At 40.6% G+C, this 19944-nt stretch overlaps 1 protein-coding gene across 10 annotated transcripts in view; it reads left to right on the top strand.

Moving 5' to 3' along the window:
* Window positions 1–19944, top strand: part of ZMIZ1 (zinc finger MIZ-type containing 1) — a 479832-nt gene that overhangs the window by 329449 nt on the left and 130439 nt on the right. For 9 of the 10 annotated variants that reach the window (XM_073596822.1, XM_073596823.1, XM_073596818.1 and 6 more), the window contains 3 exons: window positions 8939–9050; window positions 16636–16749; window positions 17992–18097. In XM_073596822.1, coding sequence (XP_073452923.1) covers window positions 8991–9050; window positions 16636–16749; window positions 17992–18097 — 280 coding nt within the window. In that variant the 5' untranslated portion in view covers window positions 8939–8990. Of the gene's footprint in view, window positions 1–8938; window positions 9051–16635; window positions 16750–17991; window positions 18098–19545; window positions 19567–19944 lie in introns of those variants that run through there. The other variant, XM_073596831.1, reaches the window with a different exon arrangement.

Raw genomic sequence — 19944 nt, 5'->3', positions numbered from 1 at the left:
GTTTAAGACATAACCTAGACCATAAAGGGCTAGATTTGTTAGCTGGTTTATATACTAGAGATAGGGTAAGGTGGTTAGGGAGGATTGTGCATGGTATATACCATATATCAATATGACGTTTGGGGAGTTACAATGAAGGTGCCCTTGCAGCAGTGCAAGGGGAGATGATCAAGCCAACGGCTAATTATAGGAACTCAGAAAAAAAAAAACATTATCTTGGGAGGCACAAGCAGGAGATGGAATATGTCAGATTGTAATTAATTCTGCTCCCTGGTTTCACGTTGTCTGTGTGTGAATACAGGGTGCTACCAGGGAGAATACATAATTAGCAGACAGATACTACTTGCAGTAGAGACTTCACATCTGGAACAACTCTACTCTTCTGACAAAGTCATTGAAAGTGTCATTAAAGATATCTATATGCTCGTCCATCCATTCGTCTCTTCCAGTCTTTTTTTTAAATTAATTTTACAACATATAACTTGATAGAGGTGCATATTTTATGTGAGCTTTTGGCAAACAAAACAAAAAAATATAAAATGATGGTGCATGTTGGCCAAATCAATCCATTCAACATAAAAACATGATCACATTTGTCCAAGATATCTATTTTATGACTAAAGCCATGTTCTTTATTGACACGATTACATTGGTCCTTAGTTATATTGGCAAAGTAGATCGTCATTTCTTAAAATATGAGAATTTTAAAGTGTATCTGTCTCTTAGTAGTTTAATAGTGGCTTTTAGCTGTTGTTGGTCTATGGCATAGTATACGTAAATATTACAGTGGCTAGCACTTCCACCTAGTAGCACTAGGGTCATTGGTTCAAATCCCAACCACAGCACTACCTGCCTGGAGTTTGCATGTTCTCCCTGTGCCTATGTGGGTTTCCTCCGGGTACTTCGGTTTCCTCCCACACTGCAAAGACATGCTGGTAGGTTAATTGGCTTCTGTCTGAATTGGCCCTGGTATATGTATGAATTTGAGTTAGGGACCTTGGGTTGTAAGCTACTTGAGGGCAGGGACTGATGTGAATGTACAATATATGTGTAAAGCCTTGTGTAAATTGATGGTGCTATAAAAGTACCTGTAAGAATATTATAATATACATATTTATAGTAAGCCTTAGTTCAAAGTCCTGTATACAACAGGTATCTTGCTGGGTGTTAGCGGGCATCCTGCATAGGTTCCATTCACAGGAAACTCACCACATTAATTGGTAAAAATATTACTTGTTGCTGTGCTTTCATCTCTGAGTACTTCTTCATACACTTGAGAGTAAACCAATGAATTACAACATGATTACACGATAGCACCTAATTAATTAACTCTGTAATTAATGTACAACTGCCACTTCATCTAAAGCACTGCTTGTAAAAAATAAATAAAATACGCAGCTATTGTAAATTGGGAACTGCTTGGGATGTTCTGAGAACTCAAAAAATATCTGATTTAGGTAATTGGCACCGGGTTAGTAGAGCAGTGTGTGTATGTTTTGTAGAATGTTTATGTGGGCTTTTGATCTAGTACCCCAGTCTTATATTTATCTTGGTGCCCCATTCACATGTTTCACTAGTTAAGCACAGCAGTTTATTTGGTTTGTTTTCACATTTCACCCTGGCTACACTCCATTTTGATTTCCTTTTAACTCTGTCCTGGCTGCATTCTTTAAAACATGCTCACCCCCTCCTGTTTCTATTCACGTTCTTGTCTTCTATCCACTAGCTGTCACTCCCTCCCTTTATCCCATTCTTTCATTGAGCAGTGAATCGCAGTTCCTCTAACCACACCGCAGGTCTTAGCTGTGGTCTGAAATGGGGGTCATCACTTCCACATGTTTTATTGTGCTGGAAATTGAGGTCTGAGAACCATTCCCTTGCAACGCTCACTTGTGTCAGAGATATGGCTTTGCAAAGGGAAACTTTGAGGCATAAATTGAAATGGGAGGGGGACCTGCGTGACTTGCATATTTGCAGTCCTCTTTATTACTTCCCAGCGGGGTGCTCTACAACCAGGACAGACTGATGTGTCACACACAAGGGACCAGGTAACAGTAGACTCGAGGGAAACCTACGTGGTGGTGGATTCCTAACACACATCATCCTCTAGGGTTTGAAACAATCCCATGGCATGTCACTAGTGTCTGAAATCCTCCTTTGCTGGAAAAGGGTTAACTTGCATATTAGGAGACGGCTTACCGAGACAGTGAAAGAACTAAAGTCCCCCCAGTGGAGCTTGAAATTTGTGTGGTCAGGCCAGTAGTTAGAACAACTGTATGTAATCTGCAAGCTTTTAGGTATGGATCATTTCGCTGAGACTCTTACTGCTGCGGGGGGATTAGCATTTGCCTGAAGCTTTTTTTTTAATAAACTGATCAGTTAAGTTTGCTGTGGGACTGTCAGTGTTTATGCTTGTTCATCTGCCTGCATCAGGGGAGGGTAGAATGGGGAGAGGGGCGCTTGGTTTGGGAGGCCTGGGGAGGATGTGAGCTGGAAAGAGACTTGGGGCAGTGCTGTCACAGGCGGCTGGTGCAGGGGAAGATGGCAGCCCCGCTTTATTGCATCACAGCTAAGCATTCAAAAGTGCTACAATATGTCAGTATTACATAGCTCAACATTATCATTTCCTCCACCCAATCCAAAAATGTGCTGGCCCTTTTATTTTAACCACTGCAATAATGGCCCTTTAGCCAAAATGCTCACTTTGTTGTCTTTTAGTATATATGCAGTGTAATAATAATTTGTATCAGCAACCAACCAAATTCAGACACTCATTCTCCAGCTTTAATTTTCAGTTTCTTGATATGTCAGCCATACAGTCCGTTCTCATGAAAGATTCATTGATAAATAAGACTGGTGTTTTTTGTTTTACGTTTGGCAGAAACTGGACATATCAGAAGCAGTCAATTTACAGAAAATCTCTTCCTTAGATCATCAGCAAGTAGAGTGTTAATTTTACAAGGGTGAGAAGCTCTGCCATTTTGTTCCCAAACACGCCGCCTGTGTGTTGGCCACAGAGCTCTCTCTGCTTCTCTTTAAACACGGCTACAGATGTGCATGGTGATGAACCAATTTCTGTGCTTCACTGATATTCCTCCCAGAGGAGGCGAGTAGGAGACTCACACAAGCTGTTGTCGCTCCTGTCTGTGATTTTTGAAAGGTGCAATCCAAAATTAACTCTTTGCCAGGGCACCGATGCACTCTCTTTGCCATACTATAATTCTCACTTCTTATACAAAAGTAAATGCCAGAATAATGGCTCATTTGAAAGCTGTCAGTTGAAGATTGAGAATTGAAATTCCATTTGATGGTACTGCTGCCTTCACTTAGCGCACAACCAATACTCTGCCATATGTACTTACATTTCATAGTGGTATGTTCTGTGTAATACACCTTCCTAGCCAGGATTTGAATTTATAGATCAGTCTTAGACTGTAATGAAAAAGGACTCTGTCATAACAGGACACTTCCAGACAGATCATTATGCTACACCGCCCAGATCATTGCTTTGTTTGTGGTCTTCCAGATTGTATTCTGTATTGTCACCTTTTATACAGCTGCCATGTTTCCTGGAGGACCCTCTTCTGTTCTTTTATTTATGGGGGTCTGTCTGGTTCACAAGTTCTTGTGTTGCGTTTGTCTCTACAGGTGCTATATTGATTATACTACATTCATTCTCAGCCATACAATATGCCATCCAGCATTTGTGGCTGTGTTCATGTCAATGTTTGATTCATCAGTCTTCTGATTTACTCGTTCCATTACTCCAGGCACAGCCAGCCTTTTTGTTATCTTAATTTCTGCCTTTCCCCATAACTGGTCCCTTTTCTATCCTTGCTCCTGCCTTTACTGTACCAGAATTGACTATTTTCCTCTATTTTGCTTCTGTTCCGTCTGTTCACCTCTGTGTGTTTAAGATCAGTTTTTGCTTTAGAGTGGCTGTCAGTGTGTTTGACTGCTGCTCCTAAGCTCTCTGTTTGCAAGCCCTGGAGGTGTGAAAGATGGCAGGGAATGGGGAGATAGTTAATCAATAACCACAAGGTCATACAGACAGTGTCAGCTTTAGTGCTCCCTGTTAGGAAGCAGCAGTAGAGGATTTGTAGGGACTTGTAAAGGCTTAAAGGAACACAGAGCAGACTGTCTGGACAGCACAGCTTGAATTTTCTTTGGTAGAGTATGGAGACATCTACTGGTAAAAGCAGAAAATGTCCACGGGTGAGAACCACACATAATAATATTATTTTATGCTAAATAGAGAAGAGACATTTTGTCACACTTTAGACCTTTAAATCTATTATGCCTAGTACAAGCTCCAAAAAGTCACCTTAGGGAAGTTTATATTACCTTGGTAACATAAATGAACTTGCATCAATGCTATGAGTATTTATCTTTCTTTCTATGTGTTGCCAGTGATGAAAATACACTTTTTTTTTTTTTTAACTGATGTCTTTTTGCTTCTGGCAAGTAAATCTTCATTTCATGCATATATTAGTCTATTACTAGTTACATAGTTGGTGAGGTTGTGTGGGTGTTTATGTCAATAGTACATTGTGCACCCCTATATATTGTGGTCGTTAAGGTACCCATCTAATAGGTTTTTGTAAACTTCTGATGCTCCCTCCTGATACCACTGCTTTTGGATGAGAATTCCATATCCTTACCACTCTGACAGTAAAGAACCCTCTACGCAGTTCAGGGTTAAACCGTTTCTCTTCCAGTTTTAGTGAATGGCCACGTGTCTTTTAAAATTTCTCTTTCACTGAATAGCTTTTTCCCTATGCTAGGGTCACCAGTACAGCATATTTGTACATTGATATATCCCCTCTCAAGTGTCTCCTTTCCAGAGAAAAAAAGTTCAATGCTTGTAGTCTTTCCCCATAGCTCCTCCATTCCCTTAATTAGCTTTGTTGCCCTTCTCTGCATTCTCTCCATTTCCAGTACATCCTTCCTGAGGACAGGAGCCCAGAACTGGACAGCATACTCCAGATGCAGCCGGACCAGAGTCTTGTAGAACAGGAGAATTATAATTTTGTCTCTGGAGTAAATCCCCTTTTTAATGCATGCCAATATTCTGTTGGCTTTGCTTGCAGCAGCCTGGCATTGCATGCCATTGCTGAGCCTGTCATCTGCTAGGAGCCCCAGGTCCTTTTACATCCTAGATACCCCCAGAGGTTCTCTCCCTAGCAAGTAACTTGCGTTCAAATTTTTGGCACCCAAATGCATTACCTTACATTTTTCAACAATAAATTTAATCTGCCGTGTAGTTGCCCACCCCATTATTTTATTTAGGTCTTCTTGGAAGGTTTCCACATCCTGTGTAGAAGTTCTTGTCCTGCTTAACTTTGTATGGTCCGCAAATACTGAGATTGAGCTGTTTTATCCCATCCTCTATATGGTTTATAAATAAATTGAACAGGATTGGTCCCAGTACAGATTGGTTGACTGTTGACTACCAGGTCGACTGCCTGTGTTTACTCCTTTCACTCCACATGTGGGCTATATAGTTCTCCTCTAACCCCTCCACTTTTTGAAAGCCACCTTATGCTGGATAAGCAATAGGGTGGCCAACTAGCACTGTCTATCAATGCTTCCCACTCTCCTCTCCATTACACAATCCATTACAAAATTCAATGCTTTCACAATGAATAGGCCAAAACTTTAAAGTAATACTGAAGTCTCAGCAATCTTGTGCTATACTTATGCTTGAAGTTAGGCTTTTAAAGGTTTGTGTTTTTTCACCTTAATGAATCCTAGTGCATTTTATATACAACTATATAGATCAGACCAAAATGAGGGACAAATAAGGATGAAAGAGGGACAAAGGGACAGTCCTCGAAATCAGGGACAGTTGAGTGCTATGGATACCCAAGTGCTCCTTAATACTTGGTCATAACCAATAATTCATTTCTGAAAGGTACATTTCGTATTTGGATTTTGCTCCCATCATTCTGTGTACGGAATGTAGAAAGAAGGAATGTATCAATATGATGGTTCCAGAATGATATCCATCTTCAGTCAGTATTCTTTGTGAGTGCACATGTATACACACAGAAGGATTAGAGGTGATGGCTGCACCTTTTCAATCATTGCAAAGTCTTATGTTGTGTCTTTCTCCGGAGCCCCCTGGGGAGTAATATGATACACAGGCTGTAACACAGGGGTAGTATGTATGTAATAACTTCCTCACTGGAGTCTTAAACTAGTGGTCAGCGGTGCTCTATCATCAGAGGCTAATCCTCCTGTTGTGTGATTTACTGTGGCCTGCATGGCTCCCGCTGTACAGACTGGAAATAGGGATAAAATATCACAACTCAGAGATGTTGTCTTATTATAGGCTATTCCTGATGTACTAATAGCTAGAAGACAGTCTCTAGGATTTATACACATTATTACAAATGGTTGGAGAGAGGGGTTTGCCTTGTTCTACAAGTTTTTTTTTTTTTCAGAATATCTTCAGCTTCATTTCCATTACAAGGCCACCCTCAGTCAATACAGCTTAGCAGATAACCAAACGGGAATGATTTCCAAACTTTCATTGATTTGCGCAGGGCTAGAAAGATGCCTGGGACTATATTTGATTTATATATTTGATTTTTTTTTATTGCTTGTAATTATTACCCTTTTCAGCAGGGTGCATAGAGACCGGTCTGGTTACTGTGTAATGGACTGATAACATGTATACACTGTGTTATTTGCCATCTCACACATCTCAATTTTCTATTTCTGATCTATTGTTTGTAAATTCTTTAAAAGAAGAGATTAACAAAAACCATCTAGGGCTGAAACAACTAATCGATTAATCGACAACTAATCGATTATCAAATTAATCGATTACTATTTTCATAATCGATTAATCGGCCAGTAACATAATGGGGTTAAAAAAAACTAAAACGAGCCCCTTATAGTATAAAAAGAGCAAATAATCGCTACTGTAGATGTGACTTTCACAGTTCTACAATAAAAAAAAATGAACCCCTTACAGTAGTGATTATCTGCTTTTTTTTTTTTTTTTTTTTGTACTATAAAGAGCTAATTTTAGTTTTTTTTAACCCAATTGGCCAAAAAAAATGCAAAAACGTAAATCGCCGCAAAATCACGTGCGCAAAAATCAAAACGCACAGCAAAAAGCACTGCAGAAACAGATTGAAAGCAAACTGCCTAGGTCTGTAGCGAGCCTTATTCTGGTCACAAGGATCAATTTTCAGATGAGAATATTCAGACGAAATGTTTTTGTACATTCGCTGAATGAAAGAATGTTGTTTGAAATTTTTACTTGTTTTTAACATTCTGTTTTTAAAATGAATGTAATTTCTGAACGAAAACCACATACACTGTCTGAAAATTCCTTTGACCAAGAAGTTTTCAATTTCCAAATTTTCCCGTCACTGTGGTTGAAAATGAACGTCGACTTGACCCCACTAACGATTAGAAAATCGAACGAACGTTCTTAAAATGAAATTTTTTTTTGGAGGAAGGCATTTGATCTTTGAGTCTGATAATATTTATCAGATTCATCCTTTAATAGTATGTACAGTATATCTCTTCTCTAACAGTTTATACAGTGTATCTCCTCTAATAGTATATACAGTATATCTCTTCTGTCTGTTATTCTCGGAGTGGATTAGATATTTTGCTCCCTAATCATATAGTTGGTTATTTATATTTACCACTGCATAGAGATATTTAGGAATAAATTGCCATTTTTTTAAACTTTACATATTAACTAAATTATACGCCACATTTTTTTTTTAAGGTTATTAACCGATTAATCGATTAATCGAAACAATAATCGGCCAACTAATCGATTATGAAAATAATCGTTAGTTGCAGCCCTAAAACCATCATCCAGTCACTTGTCTGAGTAGTAGCATGGTTTTAGATTTCCTAGGAGGAGATTTATATCTCTTATATGTGTCTGTGTGAAGTACATCCATTTCTGGCTCTGTGAGGTCTGAGGCTGGAAACCACTGATGACAAGTTATTTACACCGTACCTAAATGTCAAGAATAATAAATACTGAGAGTTGTGGGAAGATCTATTCCCCTGGAATGGATTTGCAGTAAGGAGGGTATGGATTAATCCTTAGGAGTCAGGAGAAAGCCTTATCGGTGCATGGAACAGACTGGCACTCTGTGCTGGGATTGCTCACTGTGACAGCAGCCTGCATGGGCCTGACAGCAGTGTATGGGTGGGTTATGTCTGATTGTGTCTACCAAGATATATGAAGTGAGCTACACTTAGTCTAATGACAGGTCACTTTAAGGCTAAGTTTCCACTATTGCAACCCCAAAGTTGCACGATTTACAGAATGACTTTGCAATGCGATTTTCAAATGCAATGTCATGCGACTGGTGAGAACCATGGGAGAATAAGTTGCACCGAATTCAGAACAAAGTAGTACAAAAACCTTTTTTAGAGTCCCTGCAACTTGAGTCGCACCAATTAGAACGGGGACCATTGAAATGCATGGACGTTGACTTGTCATGCGACTTCACATGTGTCAAGTCGCACAACAACTTGCAGTAGTGGAAACAAAGCCTAAAACGTATTGCGAAATGTTATATTCCTGTTTATTGTAGTATTTTCATAATGTTTGAGATCATCAGTGCCGGCCCAGTGTCCTTCACACAGTTGTCATAGTTGACGTTACAATATTGGCTGCATTTTTTTTAATACTGTATTTGTTAGGTAAACACTTTAACAAAAAGGAAACTTTTATATAAACACATATAACGTCCAACTCCACACAATAATAATCAACTGGACGATGTTATTATTGCACACATTAATGTTCTATAAATGTATTATTATTCATTACTGCAAGCTGCCAGTTTATACAGTCAATGCATTTGCAAATGTCTAAGTATATTGCATCTGTTTTTTTTCTGAAAAGAAAATGCTATATTATTACTTAACCTGTTTTTTTGTTATCTTGTAGGTTTGAAGACCTTTCATGGCTTTCAGGTAGAAGCAGAGCAGTCATTGTCAGGATGAACTCTATGGACAGACATATACAGCAGACTAATGACCGTCTGCAGTGCATAAAACAGGTATTGCAACATTTTCTGAATTAGCCATCTTCAACACTTTAATAAATTTTCCTAACATATTCCGAACATGCTTTTTTGTGCAAATGTTTCTTCACAACAGCAGCAGATGATAGGAAGGTATGTTGGGGTTGCTCTGTCATTTTCTTCCCACAATGCCAAAATTGTGCACCAATCCCGAGGGTTTAGAATAGGCTTTGGGCGGACTCATAAAAAAATAACACCAAATAATGTTATGAGTTTATTAAAAATGTCAGTAAATGTATTTAAATGCCTTTGGAATAAGTACTGTACCTGAATTTAGCTTAGTATCGGCCTTTTGAAATGCCCTGTAGGGGCATCGCTAGAGGAAAGTCAGGTGTGCTACTTGCTAATGGAATGACAAGGAACCTGCTGCAAATAGAGTAGGAAGTTGAGCTTAGGGCCTTATGCACACTGGACTACTGTTTTTGCAGTAGCATTTTTTTAGCTTTTTTTAGCTAAATTACACTCTCATAAAAGCTTATGGCTCAAAAACGCTGATAAACACAGAATAGCCAAGTTTTTCAGGGTTTTTCAGCTTTTATCAGCGTTGGAGCCTTTTTACAGCTAAAAAAACTTCTCTTAAAACCTGCTAGTTCTGGGGGTTTTTCCAGCCAGAAAAAGCCCCTGCCAAAAACTGCTAATAGCCTATGTGTGCATAGACGCATAGGATAACATGCTGGGGAGTTTACTGGCTGCAGAAAAAAAATGTCTGCTGCTGTTCTTCAATGCCCAATCACATGTTGTACACAGGGAGTTGACGTAACTACATTGTTCTGATTACAGTAGAGAAAGGTCAGGTGCTGCCTTAATAGGGCTGTATACATCTCAACATTCGCTTGACAGAAATAAAATTCCTTTGGCAGATAGAATACCTCCCACGTATATTACCACTGTGCATTCAGCTGTTTGCCTGGAGTTCAACTTTAGGCCCCTTGCACACAGGGCATTTGCCAAGCTCTCCTAAATGCCTTTCCTCCTGGCTGCAGAGTTTTGGCAGAAAAAATGGTTGATGCTTGTAAACGCGTCTAGACATGTTTAGGCGTGTCAAATGCTTGGGCGTTAATTCATTCCATTGGCCAGAATAATAGTTTATTTTGCCTATTGAAATTAATGCTCAAGGCGCATGACGGACCTAATGTTAAGGCGCGATTAGACACGTTTACACGCACCCAGAACTTTTTCTGCCAAAACGCTGCTACTTCTGGACACGCTGGCAGTGGGTTTTTTTTTTTCTGCCTCTAAATACCTGTTTATGCATGGACACATAGGTTAACATGGAGGGGTGTTTAGAGGCAGAAGAAAAAATCAAGCCCCTAAAAGCAGCTTTTTTAACACTCAGTGTGCATGAGGCCTAAATAAGAATATTTGCAAAATACATGTAATGTAGCACTGTACTGTTACATGCTCTCCCATTATCCTGGTTATGATAGGCAGGTTGTGTTCTAAAAAGAGGAATGGCTTTGTGGATAGTAGGGATGAGCTTCGAGGTCGACTCTAACATCTGGTGTTCGCCGAACAGCGAATTTTATGGGGCGTTCGCTGCAAATTTGAGTGCCCCATAATGCACTGAAAGACCGCAGTGCATTGCTGTATGATGATTGGCCAAAGCATACACCCTGACCTGCATGCTTTGGCCAATCACAGCACGCTCCTTAAAGAGAGCCATAATTGGCCAAAGACAGGGTTCCTTTGGCCAATCATGGCTCAGGGGGACTAAGTCAACACCCCACACTATATAAGTGCCCGTATAGTGTGTTATAGTGGACGGAGATAGAGAGATTGAGCTGGATTAGGCAGGCAGGTTAGTTAGTGGCAGTGTATTTGATATATATATATATATATATATATATATATATATATATATATATATATATATACACACACACATACAGTCTACTAGTGTGTGTATGTATGTGTATATATATATATATTATAGTGCATTCGGCGGTGTACAGTTTCTAATACAATGCAGGCGGTGTGTACAGTTTTAAATACAGTGTAGTGCGATGTTAAAAAAATAAAATAAAATAAAATTCCGGTCATGTCCGGAAGGTCTCCAAGGAGAGGCAGATGCTCACAGGCCACTAAAAGAGAGCAAGCAGCCTCTGAAACAATAATTAACAGCAGGGATCGTTCCTGCACCCAACAAGAATAACTGTGAGGAGTTAGTGTTCTGGCACCACCAACATCTAAGGCCCAATGTTTCTGCCCCTGTTTAACAGGGGTATGTAATTACAATTTTTGAAATAATATTTAACACCAGGCACCGTTCCTGCGCCCAGCAAGAGTAACTGTGAGGGGTTACCGTGTTCTGCCACCACCAACACCTAAGGCCCAATTTTTCATCAGAGTATATAGTACAGTCCATATAATATATATACTGCAGTTCAGAGTATATAGTTCACTCAGTGTAGTGTATATATAGTGCAGTGTACAACATATAATATAGTGCATTGAAGTGGCTAAGGGGAGCCCTATGACAGAATTAAGAAAAAAAAACGACATGGGTTCCCCCCGTCCATACAAGGCCCTTTGGGTCTGGTATGGATTTTGGGGGGGACCCCACACCATTTAAAAAAAAAAATTGGCGTGGAGTTCACCTTAATATCCATACAAGACCCAAAGGGCCTGGTATGGACTGGGGGGGGGTGGGGGGACCCACACTGTTTTTTTAAATGATTTTTTTATGTATATTGCCAGGATCTGGCAATACATTATAGCAGTGAGCAATTTTAAATGATGTTTTTAGGATCTGGCAATACATTATAGCAGTGAGCAATTTTAAATGATGTTTTTTTCCTGTAGAAATGTAATTTTGCTGCGGTACTTTTCTAAACATAGGGGGAAATGCTCTACTTTACAGGCAGACTAAGGGGATCCCCCAGGCACGATAGTTAAAGGAATCTTTTATTTTTATTATTTCACTTTAAGCACTCTTAAAATCACTGCTCCTGAAAAAAGGGAGGTTTTAAAAAGGTTTTGTTGCATTGATACATGTCCCCTGGGACACTATCCGTGTCCCCAAACACTTTTTATGGCAATAACTTGCATATAAGCCTTTAAAATGAGCACATAGTCCCATAGATTTTAACGGTCTTCGCACAAATTTTTTTGTCTGTTCGCAAGTTCTGTTGCGAACGGAACTGGGGGGTGTTAGTATATCCACCATATACATATACCAGTGTTTGGTCCATACATGGGTGTGACTGTGCATGATTTTATGGTCTGGGTTATGGAAATGATCTGGAAATGGTGGTCCGGTTTTAGGTACATGTATTTCTTAAATGAGAGAGATTATTTGCTTTGTTACTGGTGTGTTACAAACTCTCTAGAAGTTCTTTATAGGTTGTCTGTGTGAGAGTTAGAGGTGGTATGCAGTCTATTTTCCAAAAAATTGTAGGTTAATATAATCGGAAATATTCCCGCTTTATGCTGTCCTAAAGCTCCATGCACACTGGGCTTAAAAAAGTCTGTTTTCTCTGGAGTAAAAAACGCTCATATAGAGCATTTTTTGTGCAAAGTTTAGACAAGTTTAGGAGAGTTTTACATTTTTTCTGCCTCCAAGCTCCAATCAGAAGCGCGAACCAGAAGGGTTTTTTTTGCTGCCTCTAAACGTTAAACTCAAAATATGCCTCTTAACGTCCTAATGTGTATACATATAGGATAACATTGAGCTGCTTCTACGGGCAGAATACAAAACTCATGTAGAAGCAACGTTTTTTTTTTCAAGCCAGTGTGCATGGAGTCTTACCAATAGGATTTTGGAAGATATCTTCAGGTTGTAGTTTCAGGTGTTTTCAGTACAAAGTATTAATTTTGTACACCTAAATAATAATATTTCTGTTTTGTGTTTGAGCCTGAGCTACCTAAAGGTCCTATTCACACACTAAAATGTTTGCATAGCTGTTAATCCAGCGAAAACTCTGGTACAAGCTGTGTGAATAATGCCGCGTACACACGAGCGGACTTTACGACAGACTTGGTCCGGCGTACTGGATTACATCGGACAATTCGATCGTGTGTGCGCTCCAGCGGACTTTGATCAAAAGTTGGATGGTCTTAGATTTGAAACATGTTTTAAATCTATCCGTCGAACTCGAGTCCGGTCGAAAAGTCCGCTCGTCTGTATGCTAGTTCGACGGACAAAAAGCCACGCTAGGGCAGCTATTGGCTACTGGCTATGAACTTCCTTGTTTTAGTCCGGGCGTACGTCATCACGTACAAATTCGACGGACTTTGGTGGATGTAGGCAAGTCCGTTCATTCGGAAAGTCCATCATAAAATCCGTCAAAGTCCGCTGGGCAAAGTCTGCTGTAAAGTCCGCTCGTGTGTACGCGGCATTAGAGTAACTTGAATGTTCTCCTTCTATTTCCTCTACAGGTTTAATGTTGCGCATTCTTAAAGAAAAATAATGGGTTGGAAAAATACCACAGTATGGCCTTAGATGGAACTGAGGATCATGAGAAAATAAGTATTTTCTATAACCCTTAAGTCACTTTCATACTGGCGCAGTGGTTCTCAACCCTGTCCTCAAGTACCCCCAACCGGCCATGTTTTGGGAATTTCTCTTCAATAAATTAGCTGTCCAAAATACCAAGCCGTTGACTCAGATTTAAAGCACCTGTGCAAGATAAAGGAAAACCTGCAAACATGGCCTGTTGGGGGTACTTGAGGACAGGGTTGAGAACCACTGCGCCAGTATGAAAGTGACTTAAGGGTTATAGAAAATACTTATTTTCTCATGATCCTCAGTTCCATCTAAGAGCAGAGCAGACATGGACCAGGCATCCGTCTGTTCAGCGGGGATCAGCAGACAGATTCCCTGCTGAGCAGGTGAACTTCAACGGAGCCCACTCCATGTATAAGGGTCCTTAAAGTGATTTTAAACCCTCGCCTTGTAAAACAACTAATTCAATTTAAAATAGAAATTAAAGGCAAAACAATTGTCTATAGATATAATAAACACTTTTTTCCCCTTTTTTATCAGTGATCTCATACCCTCTGTTTTCAGCTGCATAGGAGCTGGGGGGGGGGGGAGAAACAGCAGTACATTGATCTTCCCAGTGAAAGGCTGTACGGGGAGGGTGTCAGGATAAGTCTGATCATTGGAGGTGAGCAGGCTGAGTTCCCAGCAAAGCTAGAGAATTGACCACAGTGTGTTGCCCTGCTTAGTGTGGTCAATTTTTAATGGGAAAGCAGAGGGACTGGCAGGATCACCAAGGATTTCACACAAATGAAGCAATACAACGAGAAAAGGATACTTTTCCATACAAGTACATGGTACAGCAGGCACATATTAGGATTCTGAAATGTTGGGTTTTCATAATCTTTAAAGCCGATCTTCACTTTCTCAATCAACATTGACTATTTTTTTATCCTTAAAGGGGTTGTAAAGTCAGAAAATGTTTTATCTTAATTCATTCTATGGTTTAAGATAAAAAAGCCTTCTGTGTGCAGCAGCCCCCCTCGGCCCCCCTAATACTTACCTGCCTATCTCTGTCCAGCGATGTCCACGAGTGTCTCGGCCATCCAGGACTCTCCCTCCTAATTGGCTGAATGGACACAGAGCTGCAGCTCGGCTCGGGTGCCCCCATAGCAAGCTGCTTGCTGTGGGGGCACTCAACAGGAGGGAGGTGCCAGGAGCACCAAAGAGGGACTCGAGAAACGGGGGATCCAGGCTGCTCTGTGCAAAACCACTGCACAGAGCAGGTAAGTATAACATGTTTGTTATTTAATAGAGGAAAAAAATGAGACTTTAGAATTACTTTAAGCTGCTAGCATTATTTAAAAAAATAGGAAAGTATATCGTATTTACTTTAAATTTTTTTTTTTTTTTTTTTTTACATTTCCTCAGTAATTGGCTGATTATTGATTATATACATCCCAGAAGTCTTTGGGAGGGGGGTGGGGGGGTTCTCGGGTAAGTACACCCTCCTGTCTGCATGCCTGAGCTAAGGGCAGAAGGATTCCAGGAAGTGAATGCCATGCCATGAAATGCCATGAATCATCTGCCTTTATTCAAGATGGTCACAGCCAGAAATGCTAGGGGGATGTTTTTCAAAGTGGTCTCTCAGCAAAATAAAGCATAGAGACATGGATGGACTTTTGAATAATAAAAATGAATTCAATAGCATTTTTGGTTTGTGGTGCTCAGATGTAATGTAGTTCTGATTTAACTCCACCTCGTTGCCATAATGCGGAAGCTTAATGCTTTCAAATTTGCCCCATTCACACAGAACAGATGTACAGCCATTTTCAATAGACAAATAGTTATGCAAACTTTACATAAATACACCTTATCAGCCTTGTTGGACATCATGGGACAACGCAACTCATCCTGAACAGTGACTTTCTCATTTCAGCAATCTCACAGTACTGATTGAAATTAGGGAAAGTTTGTAGCCAATTAAAAAAAGACCTACAAACAAATTCAACAATAATTTTCACCTACTATGTGCTATTCATAGTAGCCTAGTCCTTGGTGTTCTAGACAAACCCAATGATCTAATAGGTCATGAGACCTGCCGTTATCTAGGAAAAGGACAGACTCAGTGTAGCAGACAAATGTTATCTGCTTTAATATACTCTGGAATGTTGTGTAGTCTGTGTGGGCAGGGTCACGTGACTGATTTGTAGAGCCAATCTGCAGACATTAATATGATCCTACACATCCATTAGCATAACAGTGTGTCCTGGCAATTTCTTTCTATTAGAAAGGCTAACACAAAGATCCATGTCTTGCTTCACTTTTCTTCATCCATTTTGCCGGTTTCCTCTGTAAAAAAAAAAAAAAGGAAAAAAAAATGATTTCTTTATTCCTGACCTCCTTTTCAACAAATGCTTATTACTACTAGATTGTAAGCTCTAATGAGCAAGGCCCTCTGATGCCTCTTGACCTGAGTTGTATTGTACCGGTATTGTCTCCCTCCATTTTTAAAGCACTGCTCAGACTGTTGGTGTTGTATAAAATCTGTATGAGTATGGTCCAAGAAAGGTCACTTTACAGCTTTTCCTCCAGTAATAGATTTTTGGACTTAAAGCAGTATTAAACCCAAAAGCAAACATTTATTATATTGCAGCTTACCAATTCTTAGCTGTGATGGCTGCATTTCTTCTCATTTTCTGGATTTTTCATGCGGTTAATGCCAGTGGCTATAGCCGCCGGCAATAATCTTTGTGTGTTCTCCCAGCAGGGACGGCTCCCTGGGCCCCCGGCCAGAGGAACACAATAGCTCTGGGGAAGAGATTCTCCCATCAACATGGACTGTGTTGATGGGTGGATCTAGTGATTTTCTTTCCTGCAACCCAGGGTTGCAGGAAAAAAAATCCCACCATCTATGGCCGGCTTAAGGTTTGGGGATAGAGGGCTGGTTGTCACAATCTAACCCTCTTAAGATGAGGCTTGGGACTAGGTTATATGCTCAGTGCATGTTTATACTTTTCTTTATGATAAAATACAGTTGTGTGTAGTGGGATCTTTTGACTGCCATCTTATGTTTGCAGCTCGTCATGGACTGCTTGTTAGATTTTCTTCTTACTTTTTTGTGTTTTTGTTCCCTTTCAGCACTTACAAAACCCAGCAAACTTCCACAATGCAGCTACAGAGCTCTTGGACTGGTGTGGAGATCCTCGAGCCTTTCAAAGACCCTTTGAACAGAGCCTAATGGGCTGTTTAACGGTATGTTTGGCGAATCATGTTCTCTTCAGCATTATTATTCTATGGCTAGCTGCTTGTAATTTATCACTGCCATGAACTTCTTGGCAATTTAGAAGGCAAGGTTACTAAGCTGGTATATTGACCAAACTAGTTTATTGCTATTGTTTGTTACTCAGCCGATAACTGTTCATTTCACTATACTAATCGTAAAACATCTAGCACACTGATACACCTTTAAAACCCTGACACCCTAGACTGGGCTCATTTTGTCCTTTCCATAAATTCAGGCATTATAAGTTATTTTCTCACATGACAAGATCCGTGCCAAGAGAGAACCACCAAATGCATACAGCACATTGATGAGGGCCATTGGTAAGATTGTGAAAGAAGTAGGGTCCCCTTGGGCACACTAGCTCACAGAATGCAGTGGGGTCAGTAGTATGTTTGTAGAATTCATTGTGAAAGTCTATGATAGTGATAAAGTGCTCCCCTTGCATTGTTGGCTAGAGAAAAAAAGTAGCTCCCCTTATATTGTTGGTCATTGGAGAAGTGCCACTTTCCTTTGGTTGTTGGTCCGTGGACAAGTATCTCCTTTATGATTATGCTCAGTGGTGAGGGGCAGGCGCCTTCTTAGATTGCTGTTTATCGGTGAAGTACTCCCTCCTTTTTCCACTGTTGGTCAGAAGTGAAGTGCACCCCCCCCCCCCCCCAGTCGTATAATGTTAGTCAGTCCCTCTACTTTAGATTGTTGGTCAGCAGTGAAGACCCCATTGCATTGGTGGACAGTGGGGAATTGCCCTCAATTGTGTCATCTGAAACGGGAGATGCTCTTCTGCTTCCCTCTCACTGACTCTGCAGTGATTTCAGCGCTGGGACTATAAATGTGCTGTAGAGCGGGTTATCACTTTGCCCAGCAGTGCTTTCTGGGCAGTTTTTTATGTCGCTAATACCTTGACACCCAGCAGGAGACCCATGGCATGTGCCCCAGGTGTTGAGGTCTAGTGTTACCAGTGTTAATCACCTTTTTTAAAACTGTGTCTTGAAACTCAGCCCCAATAGCAAGTTTACACCAAGTTCTGCTGCAGGTTGAATGTCAGTCATCCTGTGCTGGCCATAATGTCATTCATTCATTCATGTTGTGTGACATACAGTTAGCTCACTTTGTACATTGCATTCTGTACTTTTCTACATTTTGAACATTGTAGAAGGTTGACAAATTCCATATTGATTTCTCTGTTGAGATAATTTTCCTCCATCCTGCAGGTGGTTAGCAGAGTAGCAGCACAGCAAGGCTTCGATCTGGACCTTGGATACAGACTCCTAGCTGTATGCGCGGCCAACAGAGACAAGTTCACCCCCAAATCAGCTGGTAGGAAGCAAGCAATTAATATTTACGCTTTTTTTTTTTTCCTTAACAAACAGGAGATTGTCTACTGAATGCTGTGCTCCACACAAGCCAGGACCTGCAGTGTATATTATTTGCACATTGTTGCTTAGCAACAGTTTACTATGGAGGTTACCTGCCAGATCTGCTTTCTTTCTTAACTCTTTACTAAAATGACCCTCTGACAAACCTGTAATGTTAAAGTGTTCACATCTGTTGTAAGCAGGTTTTTCAGCATGGAGAGTGAAGACGGGTTCAGACAGTGCTTGTGTTTGTAACATCAGGCAACATCCAATCTACAAATGATTAGGCCTCAGTGAGCTTGTATTGTATGGGGTGTGGTAACTTTATTTGAGACACCTGTGGTCCGTACTTTGTACGCAAATACAAATACTGTTTCAGTTTTCTTGGGGTTAAACAGACCTTCATTTTTAAGCACCAGCCAGCACATCTCTGTTGCTCCTCCTTAGCATGGACTAGTGGAAGGTTAGAATCTCGCTCCAAGGGTTTCCACACTCACCGCCAAGGAGCCTTTGAGGTCAGCTGTCTCTGTAGTGATTTATGACTTCAAATTATGTCTGGAAAATAAGGAAAGGAAAAAAGCTTTCTGTGTAATTTTGCCATTGACCTGCCATCCCTGTGTATGTTCTAGTCACAAATCAGAGGAAGGAGTTCATACATGCTGTGAATGAGTCATTAGGACCTCACTGCCAGCAGAAGCGTTTTGTATGCACATGGTGCTGGTGAGCCCTGCTGAACTGGATCCAGCCCAAGTTATGCAGACAGTGTAGTTGCCTTGTTATAGCTGTGCGGGGTGAATAAATCCTACACTTTGCTATAGTATAGCTCCTGGCCAGCCTAGCTGATAATAAGATGGTAGTGGGGAGAGAGATGAGAGACATATGATTGAGAGAAATGAGCAATACTTTTTAAAAACAGATACTTATAATCACCATGTTCTATCAATATGGCATATATTGTTACGTTCTCTTGTAAACGCAGCATTTTCCCTCAGCCTTGATAAGCTCCCCTTAGAATTTCTACTCATTCAGCTTTGAGTTATTCTCCTCTACATATTCCTGGATTTCTCTAATGTTGGCTCAAATTTCAGCAGGGCTGAACACGAGAAACTTTAACATATCTAGACTTAAAGCCCAACCCCAGGCGGATAAAAAAAAAATTATCCTTTGCAGTGGGGCTGTGCCTGTACTTCGAGTGTTAATAGCTCATTTTTCCTAGGGGAGAGGAGAAACCGTTTTACTTAACTGAGCTTCTGCTCCTCTAGCAGACGGCCCTCCCCTATGATCGGGGGGGGCTGTCCCTTGGTGCCCTCACATCCAGAACGGGGCTATGGACCCTGCTCTGGTCTTGACATCGGGACCCTTGACCAGTGAAGCGTGGGGGTGCAGAGGCTGCAGTGACCAGTCTAGCTGCGGGGAAGAGCGGAGGATTAGGTGAGTATATCTCCTTTTTTTTATTGTTCCTCTACATATAAAAAAAAACAATTAACCTTTGCAATGCAGGCACATCCCCTACTACATGGGATCATTTTTTAATTGCCTGGAGTTGGGGTTTAAGCTGGCCACACAGGTATAGATTTCTTTCATTCAGCCTGCTTGCTAATCAAATTTTGTCTGGTTGATTTAGTCCTGCTCACCTTGCTTCCCTACATTGCTTATGCCTCTTCATGGTGGTACAATGGTCCCAGCCTACTGACCTTTCAGTGTGATTGTAGGTGGGAGAGACAAAAGGAATAAGAATATAAAAATAAAACCATTCCATCATCTTTCCCCAATCAGTGTCACAGATTTCAAAATTATTGGCCTTGTGTT

Source organism: Aquarana catesbeiana, linkage group LG08 (assembly GCF_042186555.1).
Source record: "Aquarana catesbeiana isolate 2022-GZ linkage group LG08, ASM4218655v1, whole genome shotgun sequence".
NCBI classification, from domain to species: Eukaryota; Metazoa; Chordata; class Amphibia; order Anura; family Ranidae; genus Aquarana; species Aquarana catesbeiana.
Note: the sequence above shows the minus strand (reverse complement) of the source record. Positions and strands in the feature narration are given on the sequence as shown.